Below are 21,104 nucleotides of genomic sequence, written 5' to 3'. Positions count from 1 at the left end.
TAGATTTGAAAGTGTCTGAGCAATGCCTCCAAGGAAGATATTTGGAAATAGTTTGAACAGCAGTGACCTGAGCCAAATATTCTGATGCACACTTTCTTGCCTTGTACAGACGTTAAATGCAAAAGAAAAAAACATTGTTGAAATGTGACTGCAAAAGACTTGGGGCAGATTTTCATCTTCCAGCTTTATTACTAAAGTGATGGTTATAGATAGTTGAAAATAGCTTTGATGCATTGCCGATTGTCCTTAAGCAAGAAACAGACTCCAAGTAAAAAAAGTTAAAAAATATTTTATTTACAGGTAATTTCTCACTCTTTATCTCCCCAGTAGGTAAGAATCCAGTCTTTTTGCCTGCACACAAAAAATGGACTGAAATAGATACAAAAAAATTTCACATTGAAAAATTAGAACTCAACCAAGTTGCTGAATCTAAAGGCTCAAAAGCAAGTTTGGTTCAAGAATTTCATACAAATGGAAACAAAATGAGTGATTACATATATTATACATTGAATATGTACAATATGTTTAAGAACAACATTGGATCTTTTTAAAAAAGCTAAACATTCGATCATTAAGGCATACTTTAGAGCCAACATCATTCCTGCTGTGTGCCCTCTGTTAGCTCACACTTACTTTCTCACAGTTTCTAAGCGGTGTATGGGACCAGAATAAGTTATAAGCACTAATCTGATTTCTGTTTTTGGATGCAGCTGATTAAAATGAGATAGCACCTTCACCCTGATGCCAAAACAGAAAACGACTGTGCGCAATTTTACGCGTGAGCATTCATGCATTTGTGCGTGTTCGCAGAGATAATGATGTATGTACGTGCACTGCTGATCTCTGTGGATGGCTGTGAAGAAACAAGCCACGCGACAACAACAAATGCTGTGAGTGACGAGGCGTGAAAAATGTTTCCCTTTAAGGCACGTGTAGCTTTGACAGTGATGAAGCACGAAGAATTTTTGCATTAAGTTTGCTAAGTGACGGTTCCCTCTCTTTCTGTTAGTCATCGGCACTTTGCTGCAAAAGGTGGTAGTTTCGTACTGAAGTTGGCAGACAGCCCGTGATGATATGTTCGGGCTCTATGGTAGACAAATGACTGTGCGCCACAAATTAATCACATTGAGACTGTCTAGAAACAGATCAAAAATTTCATTTCTTTTCTTGATTTTTGTGTTCCTGTTCTTCTCCACCTTCTGGTAAATGATTAATTTCAATTCATGATTTAACAGTCTTGGTTTTTCTTCACATTACAGCGCTTGTCCTCTTTTCCTTTTGAGCTCTAATACAAGTCCTTCATGATCTCTTGCAGCAAAGGGTGTAGGAGCATGTCCACCTCTGTCTTCTTCAGCAGCTCAATGAGGTGCACATGGTCAGTGACTATCTGACGCAGGTCCGTCATCTTCTGGAGCAGCTTGGCAAACAGCTGCAGGGAGTCTGGATGGCTGAGCTTCAGTTGCAGCTCCAGCGAATGGAGCACTGTCTCTTGAAGCTGCTCGATGGGCTTCACGTTCAGCAGGCCGGGCCGGTCTGGACGGGGCACAGAGACACAGGGGATCAATTAGAAACAGTCCTCACACTGATATCATTACACAATGCACCTCAAAATCAGAGCAACCATTATCTTCTGCAGTCACTTAATAAATGGAGTCCACCTACATGTAATTTAATCCATATATAAATACAGCTGTTCTGTGAAAGTCTCAGAAGTTTCTTGGAGAACATTAGTTCATAAAATAACTCACACAGACCAAGGGACACACCAGACAGGTTAGAAATAATGTGAAGGTTAAAGCGGGGTTAGGATATGAGGTAATAAAATTTACATATGATTTAATGCACTCTGCTGTGTTTCTTTAGGTAGAGAAAATTTTAACCAATTTGAACTTCGCTGCCTTGTTGATAAGTCGGATCAGTTGGATTGTATGTATGATTGGATTGAATTGTTTTTTTTGTAAAGTGTATTAAGGGGGTGTGTCATGAGTTGGCACAATATAGATAAACTGAATTGAAGACACAGAACATGGAGTCCTAAATGCATTGAAATCATTTCTTATTAGGGAGGTGGTTTTCTGTTTTGTACAAAAAGCTGCTTATTAAGCCATAATCAGTCATTTAAGTTAATAATTTAGCTCATTATTGGATTTTAATCTAAATAATGTTCAAAGTCAGGTTTTTATCTAGTAGATCTGCACTAATAATCAGCAGGACTGGACAAACTCAGAAGGCTCTGTTCAGATATGAGGGATTGCCTAATTACACATGAGTAAAACGCTTCGACTTCCTGATGTTTGCTTCTAAGAAACTGAACTCATAAGTGTGAGGACTGAAGACCAAAAGTTTCACGCCTTTTCCCACCAGTACTTTTCCTTTTACTCTAAATCTTCATGGCAAGTATAGAAACGTGCACAAGTGGGAGCTGTGTGATTGTTGTTCACTCCTGTGGTCGTCTCTGAAACCTCACCTCTCTTGTCATTTCTCCCTCATCACAAGTGCAACTTTTGCAGTTATTGATTCCTGACTCTTGTGATGCAGCATTTTATTGTTCTCGTGTGAAACAGAGAACACACGAGAACAAGTTACAAGTTACTACCCATTTAGTGACTTGATAAATGGGTTAAGACTGTCCAAAGATAACATGTTTATCACTAAAAGATAATAAGTTGTGGACAGGAGGTACCTTAGATCTTTGTGTGGACATAAAGTCTTTTTTAATAAAAAGAAACATTTTCACTGGCAGTAAATAGAAGATAAATATTACATTTAAGACATTTTTGCATAGAGATGAAATCAATGAATTGGGGTATTACATATGATTTTGAAACATATTGTTTTAACAGGAAGTGGTTTGCTTTGCCTTGGTGTAAAAGAGATTTGGCTTTAGTGGTTTTAATGGCAGCAGTGTAATGATTTATAGTTTTGTTCTGGGCACAGCAAGTTTAAAAATTGCCCCCTGCTTCCAGGATTTGCATCAGACTCAACAAAACCCTAAAAAAATAAGTAAAATTGCACAACTTAGAAAAAAATCATTAAACATCCTATTAGATAATAACATTCCCTGACAAATAGTGAACACTCACCCCCACTGAGGATAATAACAGCCAAAAACAGCGCCATGTCACTGTCATCCAGCTCCAGAGTGTTAAACTTGACTCCAAACTCAAACTTTGGCTCCATCATCTGACAGAAAGGTTTCCTGAGACTCTTGAGGAACTCCCGCGTCATGAAGATCTGTCCGTAGGAGATCAGGGTGCCATCCTTGTTCATCAGAGGCGACATCATGATGATCAAAACTTCAATCACTCCGTATTTCAGCAACGTCACCTGGACAAAAATATTTACTGGTTAAAAGGAAGCTCTGAAGATGGGTCCCTGTCCCCAGTGGTGAGATATTTGAAAACATGTAGAGGATGCAACAAAATCATATTTTGTTTATTAATGGAAGCCATAGACTAATAGATTATGTTTTATTCGTTTCTACATCTTAATTATGTTTCTCACAAAGAAACTCTCAACATCAGCAACCTTCAGAATTTTTAACAATGTAGCTGAAACTGACAGCAGTTTAATCGACGGAGGTGTAATTTGGAACGCTTTAATTCAATACAGTGTTTCATTCAATACAAATCCACTTATAGTAAAGAGGTCCACTTATTCACCCACAAACCGTGACTTATGCTTTGACAATACAGGGATTAGTAGTAATTATTGCTTTTTATCTGTGTTGTTTGTGATCACATTTGTATAATTTCTCTGGGTCTCCTCCCAGTGGGATGTGCCCGTTACATGACTGAACCTTTCATCCTATTGATAAGGGACTCATGCACACTTGCAAACACTTGTATCTGTAATCTTGTTCTTTCTAGCCAGCGCTTGTGACCAGACTCAGCTCTCTCTTCACCATGAAAGACCGGTAAAGTACTCGCATAACTGCAGCCACCACACCAATTCCCCTTTTCCTCTCTGTTTTTTCCTCATTCTTGAATGAGAACCGTAAACACTTGAACTCCTCAACTCTTCTCTGACATCTTGAGAAGGCACTCTTCCCTTTTCTGTCTCAAGACCATAGACTAGAGGTGATGATTTTCATCCCAGCAAACTCCCATGCACCCTCAAGGACCCTGAAGAGGGTGTATATGGTCTCAATTTTTTATATGTATTTATTCCTTCATTTACTGTTTGGTTTTTGACTCTGGATCTCTCATCACTCCACCCTCAGCAAATATACAAAAGGTCTTTGTTACAATAACCCTGTACTACAGCTTGCTCCATGCTCTCCTACTCTGTGCTTTATTTGTTGTTTTTTTTTACTCCCAAAAGTGGCTCTTACAGGGGTGTTATGTATTTTCCATGTACATAGTGCACAATCAAGTGTTACCTTCAGTTGTTCTAAAAATTTTAATTGAGCTTCAGTCTCTTTAAGTAGCTCCTGCTCTTTCCAACACTCCATTATGTCATTTATAACCGTTCTGCTCATTGCGGAAGTTATATTTCTGATGAAGGAATAACATTATAACATGATGCAAAACTCAAAAAAGTCCATTTTACCCAAAGATTGTTTTTCTTACTTGATCATTGAGATCCAGATTGATGAATCCTGGAATGCTCTTTGCAAATTCTGTCACTTCTCTTACTGCTTCTGCAGAGCGTGACTGACAGCTTTTGAAGAAACGTAGCTCCGCCCCATCAGGTGTCAATCCGTTGATCCCCGTTCCCAAAGCTCCATAATCTGACCCTGAGTAGGCTCCTGGGATTCCTGAAGCCGTGAGATGTATAACAGTGCATGAAGTACACCCAAGGTTATTCATACTAATGGCAAATTTGAAGATTTACAATAAACTTTTATTTCTAAGAAAATCTTTCGTTTGATAATGACTATCAAGATTTCGGACTGGGCCAGTTTAAGTCCAGATTTGAGCCTGATAGAGAATCTGTGGAGATTATGGTGATGGCATGGAAACCCATCAAAATAAAAGACTTGAAGGTCAACACTAGAACTAAGTCATTATAACACCAGTAGAAACATACACAAAGACGGCCAATAACTAAATATTTGTCCATTGGTAATTGAAATAAATTGTTTTATTTTACTTTTAGAGGCATTCTTGTGTGATTTCCTATCAGAAACAAACATCATGGGTGACTAAAAACAACTCAAAATCTTTATTTACCTGGTCTATGAATAATAGTGGGCATAATTGTAGTTTCAGTGATGAATAATCATGTAAGCATTAGGGCAAAAATCAGCATAATTTTAGTTTCTTTATTGTTGTGTTTGTGAAGCGGTCTATCTTCTCATCTCTTGTCTTTTTTCTAACCAATGGGAAAATTAGCTTATGGTTTTCACTCCTATTCTTAGCTGTGAGTCAATGAAGCATTTTAGGCTGTTGGTAGTTAAATATAAACATAGAAAAGACTTCATACAGCTTGTTCAAATTTAACTTTAAACTCAAAATATTTAAGAAATATGTGACTTGTTGAATACAAAGAGTTAATGTTTATAAGAAAAGCTCTTATGATTCACTAAAATTGCTTGCAGACAATAAACTCAATCTAGGTTTTTAAAGAAATGTATATATATATATATAAATTAATAAAATTATAACTTAATAGATTGTGGCTTTACTAACCTCCAACTGTAACGGTGGACATCAGCTGGTGTTCCTGGGCTGGTATCTGCCTACAGTTGATGAATTGCTCCCCTTCTATTAGAGACTTCATGTCATGAATGATGAAAGGCTGCACATACACATACAGAAGATTTTTGTAATTGCAAAAGCATTCCAACTGTTTTCATTCACTAAAAACAGTTCAACATTTTACTTTCAGTTTGCAGTGGTTATGTAAAACCTAACACGGTTCGACTTGCAAACAGGAGATACAATAGTTGGTGATAAATGAGAGCAGTCACAGTAATAATGCCAGTCAGAACTGGACCAGAATGTCTCCAACAGGACTTCCTCCTTCTTCATGGGATAAAACTCTCATTTAGGCTGGAAACTTGATGTCAGCACTTCTGTCTTGAGTGGCCATTGTGTTTTGCACTGATGTCAAAGTTTTAATGTTCCAGATGCAAAAATATCACTTCAACTGTATTCTCTGCTGACTTGTGCTTTCCCTTTCCCTTTATCATTTTTTTTCATAACCTCACACATGGAAGTAAATATAATTATTGCAATCTGAAATCCTGAACAAAACAAAAAAAATCCAAATATAATATTTGTCATTTAAACAGAACCAAAACACAATTAGATAAGGAAATTTAGTTTTTTCTTGTCTCATACTTTAGCAGTCCTGTAGTCCTGCGTAGATGTTTTTTTATATTAATGTAATTTTTGGTATATTCAATCATTGTTCTAATGAAAGTGATTCAACAAAACACAATTGTCTGGTAAAAGGTAGCCATCCTTAACCATCAGCATGACCTTATCACAAATATGTTGAGCCATCCTCTCTTACTGTCTACTTTTGTGGTTTTCTACGAAAAAAAAAAAAAAACACAGGAAAAAATCCCTCTTTGTTTCCTTGCTACAGTTAAACATTATCAAACAACAACTAATATCTCAACCTTGGATGCTAAAAAAATGTAAATATTCCACAAAAGCTAAAATCATTTACTCCTAATTTGTTTTAGGAGGTACGCAATGATTTCGTAAATGAGCAAGGAGTGCTTCAAACAAAGTGCTGAGCCAGTGTCATTTGGAGGCTATGGCTGAGGCGAACAGTCATAACAAGCTGAACAAAGAGATGCAGAGCAACCTTGAGGTCATCAGAATTTACCAACAGAAGAAAAACCTAAAGTCGCTGCAAAAGCTTTAAAAAATAGCATAAAGAAAAACTACAGCATTAATAATATTCTTTTAATCCTTTGTTATTTCTTATTAATTTGGTATTGAAATGATTTTGTACAGAATTACAAATTTAAGAGATTTTTCATTATGTTTGGTTGATTCATTATGTCATGACGCGTAATCTGTAAAACTTACTAGACATTGAACTTGAAAGTTTTGCTTTACTGCATAGTAAAAAAAAGCACTTTAGTCTAGAAAAACGATAAAACAGAGTTTAGTAGCTGCTATAGTAGTATATTGTAACCAACCATATGTTGGACAATGAAGTCAAACAACTGAAGAAAATGTAAAAAAAAAACCAAAACAATAAAATCTCAGATTGTTTTTTTGACACATACATTTCTTACATTTTTGATGTGCCATTTTATAAATGGTTCAGTAAACTATATGTCAGCATTAAAATTGACACAGTATACAGTAAAAAAAACCTGTTTGTTTCCCAGTCTAACCACCTGTTAGAGATTTTACGACAGCCAAAGCACATAGAAACCAGTTGAACCACATCCCCAGTCAAAACAACAACAAAACCCTTCAAAGTGTCCATTTGAATGGGATTTTGTGACATGACAAAAATAGTGCTTAGTATGTTTGCATGTGCATTTGCATTTGGAAAGTTTAACATTTCCTTAATTCAAAGTTTTTAAATGCAGAATTTCACATTTTTATTATGTGCAACAATTGCCAGGAGGCAGAGCAGACGTGACAGAAACTGGTTCAGCAGCTCAGATTAGAACAGAACAAGAATGCACAGCTACTGCACGTAAACTTAAAAATACAAGACGTTCATAACTTAAAGACTTTTGACAGAACAAGTTCACATTAGATTTAGTAATAAAGATTTATTCTCTATCATGTTTATTGTTTTTACATATTTCATAAAGCTGTCTAATTGGCACTGGTGTCTTAATGTGACTGATGTTACAAATCAGTCACAGATAAAAGAGATAAAAGTAGAACGGAAATCAGCCAGCCGTTCTTACCACTTTTTCTCCCGTCTTCCCAGAGAGGATTGCCCTGGCCTTGGCTTTGGTAAGGGGGAAATACTTCAGATAGGCTTCATACAGATGCCGGGACAGAGCCCTTAGATCTGCAGCCTCCGGGTGCATGTGCTCCATGTCAGACGAGAACTCAGCCAACAGCTTCTCCTTCTCTGCCTGAGGCATTCGGCCAAAACGAATGGCTGGGAAAAAAAACAGAAATGTATGTTAGCCCATGTAGAAAACAAATATTCAAAACATTAAACACACTATCCACTATTCTATTTGAAATGAAAATAGAAATAAATATCCAAGTTATGAGAGTTCAAATGCAAATATCTGCAAAAAGTGAATAAGAACAGAGCACTCTACATTAAAGCTGCAGAACCCCTACCTTTGTTAGCAGACTGAAATTTTTATTTTTTTCAGTCAGTGCTATCAGTGCTTTCAGATTTAAATAAAAAACTGTCTGAAATTATTTAAAAATGAATTGCATTTGTGCTAAAAATGATATGCACAAAAATATACTGACCTAATTTCATTTCTTGCATTTAAGAAATACAGAAACTTTACTTTAAAAAGCCTTCTCCTTTAAATTTGGCTTCTGTTCTTAAATTCCTAAATAAGTATTGAAGTGTGTTGTTGCTCAGATCTGTTCAGGTTTGATCGATTGTCTGTTGAAACTAATCTTGTCCAGTTTCTAAACATACAACAGACTTGATGTCAACGCATTTAATTAAACATAGGCGAAATTTCCGGAACAGGAAAACCAATTTGTGATTACTATCGGGCTGCATCCAGACATGAGTTAGCAGAGTGAGGTAATGGCTCAGACATTTTCTATAAATAAGTTTCACTGTCTATGACAGAGAAGGGATAGATCGACTGTTAAAAGCACATGATAAATGGTCCTGTTGAGTTTTTATAAGGTGTGTCTTGTGATGCATTTCAACATGTTCTGCACCTTGATAATGCATTGGCAATTAGGTTTAAACAGTTCACTGAAAGACCTACACTTATCTAATCTTACTTCCCCTCCCCTTTCCTTCAGCCACTGCAGGTGGCATTACAACCGACATTTAAAACTAAAAGAACTGAACAAAGGAGCCCTGATTGAGTTTCAATTACAAAATAGGTCCTATTTGCAGATAACCAACTTTAGTATCATGGTTGAGTTTGTAGAATTTGCCATTAAAAATGTCTATAATTTCACAATAACTACAACAACAATGTTTTTTAAGTTTAAAATTACGTTTTACTTTTCATAAAGCCTAATCAGAACGAGGTGAAATTTAATGCCATGCCGTGAGAAAGTCGAGACGTCCCATTACAGTTGGAAATCATTAATTATCCCTCGCCTCAATTTAGACATGCACCATTCTTTAGCTGCAGCTTTATGCAATTGTGAAATGTCGAGTGTGTGGTTGATGCCCACCTTGGGCAAATCAACACAAAACCAAAGCGGACGTGCATCTCTCTGGGCAACGAGCCTGAGGCAGTGACACAGCATGTTGGAGAAACCTGGTGAAACTACAGGCTCTGAGATGTCAATCATTGATAAAACAAACACCCACACTGTGGCACATTTTCAAAGTTGCTGAATTGTTGTTCAGTAATACAAGGAGGATATGAACGAATGCAGAGAGAAAGGCATTAGCAACTGGTTGTAGGATGACAACAAACAAAGTAATTGAGGTGTGATAGAAGAATGTCTGGCAGGTTTTCTGTTAAACCCTGAAACCATGTGTGCTTCATATGACAGTTGACATTTGTTACAGTAAATGCTTGACATTTTTTTCTCAAAAAGTCACTTCCATGGAACAGGAAGAATAGCTGACGAGAAAAAAAATATTCTTGCACAAACAAAATTCTTTTTAGAATTCATTAAAAACAATCCTGACTAACATTTTAAGGATGAAGCTCCTTTCTACTGAGTGAAGGCTTCAAGCTCCCAATGTTGTCAAGCCAAAATCACCGCATAGTCCGAGGGAGCAGATATAAAACTTGTGGGGCTTAATTTTTCCTAACTGTTGTATCTTCTAGAACAAGAGTTGTTTGTTTTTACATATGGACTCATTTTAAGAGCAGCTAAAGGCATGCTAATTCAAAGGTGTTTTCCTTAGGTTCTTTTAAATATTAAAGATTATTGGCTTTTGATGATCTGTATCATTTAATTTCTAATTTATTATTTTAATCATGTTTATTTTATATTCTCTCTTTGTGAATTGTATATATTAAAGGTACCATTTAAATACAATCATTTACTATTTACAAAGACAAGAGAGGAATGAAAGAAACTTTGAATGAATGAAAACATTCACATTTGATTATTTTGTCTTTAGTCAATAAGGAATTATTCTCATTCTAACAGAGTTCATAGGTCACCAGCATCTGCAATGCTATTTTGAGCAGCAACAACTGTTCATTTGTTAACACGTCTCACCTGTAGCTTCAAGCAGAGGTCAAAATCAAAGGACTCTCAGAATTAATTAAAAAACATGGCTGGATTTCACTTTTTCACTCTTGAAACTTTCATTACTTTAAGAATGCATGTAACTCAAGCAACAGTTAAGAGGGGATTTCAAGCATATTCATGTATTCTGCATGCAAGATATTCAGCAGGCTGTACAAATTTGTACAGGCGGATTAACTGAAGTATGAGGTATTGCTCTGGTAGGTTTACAAAAGGTTGTCGTCATTTCACAGTAAAAAGAGTTGCTAATAATCCACCAGAGGTCAAAGAATCAAGCGGCTGAGGCTGGCCCACCCTAACAGGTATGACAAAATGGACTAGAGAATTGGGGGAATGACACTCGAGCACACCCGAGTGAGCTCATACAGTCACCAAACACACGTGAGGAGGTGGAGTCCGTCAAGCCTCAGTGACCAACAATGGCTTCTAAAATAAAAACCAGCAACTAAACAGTGGTGGGTGAGGGACAAGATTACACCGTTCAGCACTGTTTTCATGTTGCATTTCTGCTGTGGATCCAAGTTTTGCAAAAATAATTTCACATAGTTAAAATAAAACTAAACGTGAAGCACAAAACAGGAAGAAGCAGAAAGAATAATCAGGATTTTGGTGAACATATTGATAAGCTTGTGTTAAATTATGCATGCACAGCTTGACAATTTTTTTTATCTAAAAAGATAACATGTATGAAACAATCAAAACTACAAATGTACAAAATGGGAAAGATGGCCTGTGGTTAAAATGGATCTATTATGCTTCAAAGAACAAGTTAGAATAGGCTCTTGGACTATACAGAACATACTTGTTACAGTTTTTGCACAAAATAATTCTCAGATGAGATTTCATTTTTGTTCACTTCTGCCTATTTTGAGCTCCTTTCAGAATGATCTGATACTTAAAGATCCTTAAACCCTTCTTCTGGAGACTAAGACCAACCACCAATAAAGAGCGACTTTAAAAAGTCTTGCCACTTGGTCATAAAAACCCAGAAAGCAAAAATTTAACACACTAGTGAGTATTTGGAGTTAACTGTTGACCACAGCCTCACTTTTGATCATCTTTAAAAGGTATCAGGTACACTGAACCAGCAATGTGAACTGAAACATGACCCAAAGTCTGCGATGAAAACCCAAGACCACAGAAGAAACTATTGGCAACATATAGGGCAGTGGGGTGACAAGCTACAGACGTGGCCACACCTCGAAGACTAAATGTGCAGTAGTGTGGCCAGCAGTGTGCATTCTGTTCTCAGGGGGGCATTTGGGGCAAGAGGAGTTATGTAGAGACATTTCCTAGACTAGCACATCAAAAAAGATCCGACTTTTTCTAAGTAAAAATACATTTTTTACAGTCAACACCAAACTTGGTTTTGTTACTATCTGAGATATAGAGCAGAAAAGGAAAACAACAGACTCTATGGAAGTTTTTCTTTGTCATGTACCTCATATAAGTATATATACATATATAAGTATTTTCAGTTTGTTTTTTATACATATGTCCATGTCAATACAGTCGTGGAAAAACTAGGTACATCATATGACTTAATAGACTTTTAGAGCCTCTATTAGCAGAAATAATTAAAAGTTGACATTTTCTGTATGACTTCAGTCTCTTATTACTGCAGAGGAATTTTGCCCTTTACTTCTGCAAAACTTTGTTTCAGTTTCTTTCCAACTTTGTGGAAATGTGTTTGTGCACCATTTTGTTAAGATGCTACCACAATATTTCAAAAGAGTGACCATCCAGGTTTTCACCCAGTCTGGGCTTTAAAATGCAAATTCTCACAATTATTTTCCATAATTGTGTGGTAGATTAGCTGCTATGTTTGATATCATGTTGCCTGCTACTGTTGCATGACTCAGTTTGGGCCATATTGCACAGCCTAAGCTGGGGTGAATTTGCTGGTACCTTCACTCCTGGGAATATTTGGTTTCTCTCCTAAATGTTTAGCAGAAACATTTACTATTTTATAATAATCTCTACTTTATACTTTATCTCTACTTTATATTTTATAATAATCTCTTTAGAATGATGGACTACAATTTGTTTGGACATTGCCTTATTGCCCTTTCCAGATTGATTATTAGCAGCTATAATTGCTTCTCTAAGATCACTGCTGATATAGTTCTTCTCTGAGATTGTGTTGTTACACACTTGTAAACTATGAACCAGCAAGCTGTCCAAACTTCTGCTTTTAAGGAGACGGTGACACTTGATATTTAGCGTACTGAGTGCATTTGGTTAGCAGAACCTGTTGTTACTTTCAAATCCTATGAAAACAGAGAGTTTGCACTTAGCTTTTCCTATTTATGCACCATTATTCTTCCATGAACGGATAGAGTTAAGAATAAAAAAACAGATATCACAATCTTACCATTGTGTGACATCCCAACATTGAGGCACTTCTGGAAACGGCAGTATTGACATTTGTTGCGTGACTTCTTGTGAATGCGACAGTGAAGATCACAGTGATCGTATACCAGCTTTAGCCTGATTGTGCGTCTGAAGAAACCCTGTGAGGTGAAAAAAGAACAGTCAATGCAAATACAGTGGACACACTTTGTTAACTTGTAGGACCAAAGTGCAGTAAATTTATCAATAAGAAAGATAAAAAATATTGTTTCTCAAGCCAAATGTCTGCATTTTTGAAATGACACCATGATTAAACCTCAGATACATCAGTGTAAAGTAAATATGTGCTTTCAATGTTTGATCTGATGGAAAATAAATCTTAATGCCCATAATTGTATTTAAAAAAAGAGTAGATTGTATCCCAAGGTGTGTTTTATATGTTTAACCTTAGAACCAAAGAAGTCATAAGATCTGTTCTTATCTCAGCAATTAAGTTTCCTGCCACGGTCAAACTCCCAATGCACACACCTTGCCAAACATATTCTGAAGACAATTTTTGTTTCCTTAATATGAACTCAGCAAATGGATAAGTAGAGTAGGATCAACAATAAAACCAAGAAAACCTTAAAGCTGCACTGAAAATGTGATGTGAGTTTAGAAACTCCCTGCTGCGTTCTTTGGGAATGCTTGTCCGCTTTGACATCTACACCACGATCCAGATGTTCCTTTTTTAATCGCAGGTTATTTAGAGAAGGAGGAAGTTAAAGGGGGTCAAGCCTCCACCTCAATAAAGAATGTTTTCTATTTTGAAACAATTAAGGGATTGCCTGCTTGGCTGACCCCCTTCTTCTGGTGAGTGTCCCCTGAGACATCAGCAGAACAATAACTTCTGTAACTCACTTTCATTCAGGCCAGTAAGTTATGACATGACAAAGTGGCAGAAAGACATGAACCCCTTGTGCAGCTACAGAACAAATGAACAAATGCAAACATAGGTGCCTGGTTATTAAAATGTATTAAGCAACTCTCCTCCCCCACATCTTAGCATTCAATCCCAGAGGGCCTAAATAAATCCTATCAGATGAAAGAAACATGGTTTTCTGTTGATTAATATGTCTCACAGATATGAAATATTCATATAACAGCTCATGAGACAAATAGGTCTAATTTGGCAGCTCGGCAGTCTTTCTTCAGTGGCAGACATCCTGAGTTTGAACCTCTGTAAAACCTTTTTGAAATTTTTGTTCTGTTGGTTATAATCTAATTATGCAATTAGAAAGCGATTGCAATGTTTTAAAATACTTTCTTTAATTAACAGATCATTGCATCTGTAAGCATGTCGCTGAGCAGAGGTGACTCTGTTGTAGATAGGTAACAGGCCTAAACTGCCTGCAGCCCACACCTAAAATACTGCCGAAGGTTTTCTACTGCATTTTATCTGATTTAAGGTGAGTGATAAAAAATATAGTGCAGCTATAACACTGATACAAATTCTGTTGATGTTAACTTTCCCCTTCATGGCAGTAAACTGACTGAAGAGATGATTGACATGACAGTGGGATTAAAATGTAACATTTATTTGTCATTTTTATTTTTTGCTGGGTAGTTTAAAAACAATAATGCATGGAAATTTGTCTGACTGTGAGACTGCAGGGACAAATAGGGGAGCAAAAACATGTGTTTGCTCTCCAAATGTATTTATTTTTTGCTTCTACAAAAATCAAAATCAAAGTCTGTTGAGCTCAGAATATATTGTGTATTATGAAGCCTAAGAAAACACAAAATAGGAACGCCCAACATCAAGCATTGGGGTTAATGGTGAAGGAACTGTGGAATGTTAAAGTGAGCCTACTAAAAAAAATGTGGTTGGTTAAAAAACAAAGCTTTCCAAATGTTATTAAATAGAAAGACTACTTGAGATTGAAGAATGAGATCCAAAAAATGAAAAGGGAGCTTGACCTCTAAAAATTGTCCACAATGTGAAACGTAGCGGTACAACGTTTCAAAGTAGCAAAGTCTTTGTAACTCAGTGCACCACAGCATAATCCTCCTACAGGGTATCACTCGCGCAAACAATGGCTGATGTGGGGAGATGTAGAGATAACAATAATTCACAAAAAACATCCTTCATAAAACCCACATGTCAAACGTACAGTGACGATGATAAGACTTATCTAAACCACATGAAGTTTTGACATTTGTTGACTGCTGTTTCAGTAGCCCCTTGAGATAGTATTATTTTAATTGCATTAAATGGTTTTTAAATACCAGAAACAATGAGATCTTAGTTGAAACTTGGTTGTTTGTTTGAAAACGCAGGTGTTTAGATTAAACAGGATGTGGGGTCTTTGTTGCTCACTCTGACTGATGCTCAAGATCATCTTTGAAGAAGGGAACTCCCTCAAAGACGTTCCGACTGACAGAAGTAGCTGAGTTGATTGTTTAGATATGTCATTTTTACATACAAATTGTTGACTTATAAATACTAAAATATATCATTTTTATTTTAAGGTTAAATTACATTCCCGATTTAATTTGTAGTTGGTAATGATGACCTGTACCACACACTGACCAAACACCTTAAAGTTTCATTCAAATCAATCGGAGCAAGCAGTGCATTTGTAGGACAACAGTATAATTGTTTGGTCTGTTTGGCTCATTGCATACAACACCATTTAAAACAAAAATGAATAACGTTTCCATGTTGTTGTTAGTCAAAATTTTTATTTTGTGTTAATATAAGATGATTATAATGGCATTGCTTTTGTGGGATTAACATTTTTCTGCCTTAAAGTAAATCCTAACATTTAGCAAGGATCAAGGAATATATCGGTGTGTAGTAATAAAGAGTGATTTTCTAAAAATAGATTTTTTTTATTTAGCTCACAGGTACATGTAGATTTTAGTACACACTGCCTTTAATGTAAGTTTCATTTTAAACCTGTGAAACCTTCTTGGAACCAAAGTATAAGGTGAGTACCAAGTACTACTGCTGAAACTGAAAATCCTTCTCATTTATGCTTGGAACATAGTGTCACAATTTATAGTTCAACTTCCTATAATGTCAAAATATTTCAAAGAAAATGGAAATATGTCTGACACTTCACCCACACTCTATCAGTTATTTATACTCCTTACAGACAGCACAGACAGACACACCGACAGAAAGTTAAAGGGGCTGGCTCGTTGTATGCAGAGGCAGATGCCGGTGTTGAGTGGAAAAATGCATAGGGCTTGTGGTTAGAGTGACAAACATCAGAAAGGTAGGAAAATGCCCACTTCTCTCTGGGCATAATACAATTATTTATTCCACCGACATATGGCAGGTAACACAGTGACATAGAAAAAGGAAGCAACCAGTAAAGAAGCACTATAGAGAATCAGAGACGACTGTGACACTGGTTAACATTTCCTGGCAGTATTCTGAGGTTTTGTGACTGTCAGGGTTTTTGTTTTTTTTCAACCTAGGCATTACCTTTTGAAACAAGCAATAAATAATTTGTTAGCTGGTGTGGACTTGAATTGACTTCAGAGTTACAGAGAGAATTTTAAAAAGTACGGGAAATAAGCTAACTAAAACAAACTGGTTCTATGTGAAAATATAGCTCCCCCCTTGCTAAATCATGAATTAACAGTGATGAAACACAGGCTGAATTCATTTCCACCACACAAATTAGCCCTGATTAGACAGGCTTGTAGAATCAAGAAATCACTTAAGTAGAACCACTCTGATTAAAGCAAGTAGATGAAAGATCCTAAAAAGCAATACATCATGTTGTTATATGAAGAAACTCAATCAAAGTCATGGATATCTAAAGGGCCTGGAAGTTTCTAAGATGTTGGAACCCCAGCAAAGAAGAGTGAGAGCAATTCTGTACAAATGAAGAAAACATTTAATAGTGGAGAACCTTTCCAGAAGAGCAAGGCCTACCAAAATAACTGTAAGTGTTACACTGAGGACTCATACAGGACATCAGAAAAGGAACCTTGGAAAAAAGTAAATAATTCAGGTCTCTGCTAAGATTGGTGTACATGATTCCATAAAAACAAAGACTTGAAAAAATGACATCTATAGCAAAAGGGGAGTTTGAAGGCCAAATCACTGCTGACTAAAGAACATAAAGGCCCAAATTTCATCTTAAAATTCCCAATACATATGGCGAAATATTTCCTGAACTATTAAGACAGTAGTTTAACTCTTTGAAAGGTGTCGGTCTGTTACATCCAGTATAAAACTAACTGCATTTTAAACAGAACGCCATAGCTAAAATTAACGATGATGATAGTCATGTGATAGTCTGGTGCTGCTTTATTGCATCAGAACCTGGACAATTTGGAAGAACTAATAGATCCTGTAATACAAAATCATGTCTGCTGGTAACAATGAAATAAAACAACTCACAGGCTTTGTTATTGAAACATAGGTACTAAGTAGAGGTTTCCTATTAAAAACATGTAAAATTTTTCACTTAAGAAAGAGAAAAACAATATTTAGAATCAGTTTTCGACTGGTTATGTCATTCATGATGCATAAGCCTAATTCACTTTCAAACCTATCAATGCTGTTTATCACTCTGCTTTAAGATAAATCTCTGGAGGTTACCCATTACCACAGCAGGACGTGCTACATTAACCAACTTTATTGCCAGCTGTTTCTGTTGGATGCAACCAGCACTTCCCAGTATTTCCCAACAAGCCTGCTAGAAATTCCTCAAACTTGCTTACCTGGAATTTTAGTGCTAAAAATTTTAACCACAATCATGGCCATAAACATTAGTACAGATGACCTAATACAGTATGTGTTTTATATCTCCATGCACTTCATATTTGGAATATTCAACAACTGAATTTCTTTCTCAGTAAAGAAAAAAAAAAAAATCACTCCTGTTACAGAAAAGAGTTGCATGATGGAAGAGAAGTGTTTATGAAACTGTAGAGCACCACGAGACAGGAAATCTGTTGCAAACCCACCGCAAAGAGTCAGCACTGATAAATTTTTGGATCATTTCAGGCGGTGCTGTTTTTCCGATGTTAATTTCTGGATATATAATTTTAGTTTCTGTCATTTTATACTAAGATTATATTTTATTTGGTCTTGAACTGATTCTTTAAAGAAAAGAACATCCCTTAAATTCATTATTGAAGATAACAAGGCATGTGTATATCAAAAAAGTACCACATCATTGGAATAATATATTCATACACAGACAGTGTTATACATTTCAGTTTATTTTGAAACCCAAAATTATATTTTTTTAAAATGGGAATGCTACAGAAGGCCTTTATAGAACACTGTCAATAAGAAATTGTCACCCTATTGAACAGCATATCCATGAACTATATAGTATGAACACTGAGTACTTGCTCGGGGTTCCTTTTGCATGAATTACTGCATCAGTGACATAGAGGCTGATCAAGTCAGCGGTTCTGCTGAGGTTTGAAGGAAACCAAGGTAGCTATAATAGTGGCCTTCAGCTCGTCTACGCTGCTGATTCTGGTGTCTCTCATCTCATATAAATATGCCTGAATACAACTCTGTGAAGAGCAACTTCTTTAGCAATATTGTTTTTTATGGCTACCCTCATTGAGTATCTGAGTCAGCAGTCTTTCCCATGTTTCTATAGGCCATAAAATAGAATCTGTATTTTCATTCGTGCTGAGTTATGTCCTAATTTTCTGAGAATCAAAATGAGCAGAATTTTCATCAGCTATGTGCCAGAATTATCTGATTGAAATGTATCTCTATGTCTGCAATAAATCTATGAGTTCCACATTTCGAATTAAATTACCCTTCCAATGATTTTTTTTTATTTATTAAGCTAAATCTGTATGCAAAGAGACATCTTTGATTAATTATTTTACCTGTCATTTACTATATCTTTTCAGGCCTACCTTGCAGCCCTCACAGGCATGGACCCCATAGTGAAACCCCGAGGCTTTGTCTCCGCACACGCGGCACTCGATGTTCAACGCCGACGGTGATGCATCGTCTGGGAACTTGGAGAACAAAGGGTTGTCAGAGTACTGTGGAGGTGACTCTGGTTCCATCTTAATTGGGTCTAAAAGAGAAAAAAAAGACACATTTCAAATTAATGACAATTGATTCTTTAGTTGCTTCAACCAGCAGTAACTTCTATTTTAGTCTTCGAATCTACAAAATTTTTAATCATAGCAAATTAAGCTGAACTTACTGTGTGTCTCCATCTCTGTCCTGTAGCTGTGCATATTTGTGTAGTCCATATTCGTCAAATGTTCTTCACTGAGCGGAGGACTGATGTCGTAGGCCAAGCCAGCAGATGAGATGGAGGATACAAGTGGGGGAGACAAGGAGGAAGGGATGGAGGAGGAGGAAATGGAGGCATAGTCTGACAAATGTTTCATGTCAAGGTAGTGGGGGCTGTCAGTCCAGCTCTGGCAGGTCCACTGTACTCAGGCTGAAACCGACAGGCCAAGCTAGGAGCTGCTGGGTGTCCACCATGTCTGTGGTGCAAACAGAAGAGATAAGAAAGCATCACAAACTAATCCTGATTATATGAGTGTTTGTGGCTTTTCTAAAATACAATTGTTGAATAAAGACGGTGGAAATCTGAAGCAAAGAAAAAGATTAAACATGCCTGTAAACTACAAGTCCACATACAGAATTCTGCTGGAGGTTAATCATTAAAAATGTCTCCTCGGAAAAGTTCAAAACATTAGGGCGTGCATGCACACTCCCATGCAAACACCATGAGGAGTACCCACAGTCCTCCCGCTTGTTCCTGAAGTATGTCTGTTATCATGCAAACAGGGAGGCAGACTGTGTCACAGGGAGAACAAGACGAACTCTGGCACTGAGGAACGTCTCCTCTGCTCAAAACACTGTCTTCCTCTCATGCTGTTTGGGTGCCTAGTGGTGCGATTGCCCAACTAAAGGACACGGAAAGGAGGCCAAGGATACTTCACTTGATATAAGGCATAAAAAAATAACTGCCTTTTGTGAGCGCTAAAATATCTACGGTCTTATTAAGACTTAAGATTTTATCTTACTATATGCTAATTTTCTGAATACCTTTACTGTGAAAAGAGGTACTTAATAAACATCTGTTTCCATTTATTTATTTATTATCTTTACTTAGATTCAGAACTAGAAGATAAGCCAAATTTATCAGCATCCCTTTTAAGTAGCACTTGGTCTGCTAACCATAGTTACAACTTAGCTAGACTTGTTTTTGTTGGCACAGATCATTGAAGGTGTTTTCATCCAAAATGGACAGACATTGGAGGAAAAAAAGTCAGCCGAGATTATCAAAGTCCAACCATCAGAGGGTACTAGCGTCCACATGAAAGCAAACCAAATAGAAAGCTTTATGCCCCGAGGGTAAGTTTGCCCAAGGCTGTGGTGTAATGTAACAATTTGTGATTTTTGTTCTCGTCATCCTCTCAGCGAGTTCTCAGAAAGTAAAGCACAATTAAATCAAGCACAGGCTAAATACAAAATATCAGCTAGATAAAAAGTATTTTCAGTCAAATGTTAATAATGGATTGGATTAGCAGTACACAAATAAAGTTTTGTTCTACCAGTAATCTAATGTGTAGTGTATGACAAATACATTCATAACCTTGCAACATTTTTCCAGTTTTGTCATAGAGTTCAGTAAATTTTATTTGGATGTACATAATTGGCTAGTTTTCTTCAAACTGTGACTCTGGAGCTGCATACAGTCCTTAAGGCCCTCTACTGCGGTAAGGGAAGGTAATTTTATTTATATAGCACATTTTCAGCAACAAGGCAATTAAAGTGCTTTACATGAATTAGGGGAAATACAAATACAACTGTGGCTCCTCATAAATAAATAACCAAAAACCAAGAATTTACTAATGTTTCATAATATAAATGCAATAAAAAGTGTTTTTCCTTTGCGTTTTTATGCAATTCATGCAAAAATAAATTCCACAAAAAATGACTAGCAATGCAAAATGAATGTTCTTTTTTATGAAATAATTTGTTTTAAAAAGGGCCACAAGAATATCCCATATGTGTCTGAATACTTATATGTAATGTTTTTATTAAAGGTAAAGTACAATAAAATTAGTAAAATAATTTAAATGCTGATTATATTTTGAATAAAAAAACAGAAAAGAGATCAGCAACACTCAATCAATAGATAATAATCAATAGATCCATAGCTCTGTTCAATGAATGTAACCTTTATAACCTATACAGATTCTCAAAATAACCCCCGATCAACTATTCAGATGCTGATTTGTAACAAAAACAAAGCAAAGGATGCTAATTATGCAACAGGACACAACTAAAATAGTAAGCTCAGATGGCACAGTAGCACCCGGTATGATAATGACTTCCACTGGCTCCAAAGATACTTGGCAAAACAACCCTGTGGAACAAACATCCTCTTCTCTCAAACACATATTGTTTCCTTTTCACTTGTTTTGAATGTGGCAGCAAAA

At 36.4% G+C, this 21,104-nt stretch overlaps 1 protein-coding gene across 1 annotated transcript; it reads right to left on the bottom strand.

Annotated features, from left to right (window-relative positions):
* Positions 1-269: 269 nt before the first annotated feature.
* pparg (peroxisome proliferator-activated receptor gamma) lies at positions 270-19,134 on the bottom strand. Its single transcript, XM_032550507.1, is given in 9 exon segments — positions 270-1,533; positions 3,084-3,327; positions 4,572-4,759; positions 5,634-5,742; positions 7,835-8,034; positions 12,679-12,817; positions 18,549-18,715; positions 18,848-19,058; positions 19,060-19,134. Coding segments are annotated over 9 exon segments (1,581 nt in total). The 3' UTR covers positions 270-1,285.
* Positions 19,135-21,104: the final 1,970 nt, after the last annotated feature.

Source organism: Xiphophorus hellerii, chromosome 20 (genome assembly GCF_003331165.1).
Source record: "Xiphophorus hellerii strain 12219 chromosome 20, Xiphophorus_hellerii-4.1, whole genome shotgun sequence".
Taxonomy (NCBI): Eukaryota; Metazoa; Chordata; class Actinopteri; order Cyprinodontiformes; family Poeciliidae; genus Xiphophorus; species Xiphophorus hellerii.
The sequence above is the reverse complement of the archived record's forward strand: the minus strand, read 5'-3'. Positions and strand labels throughout refer to the sequence as shown.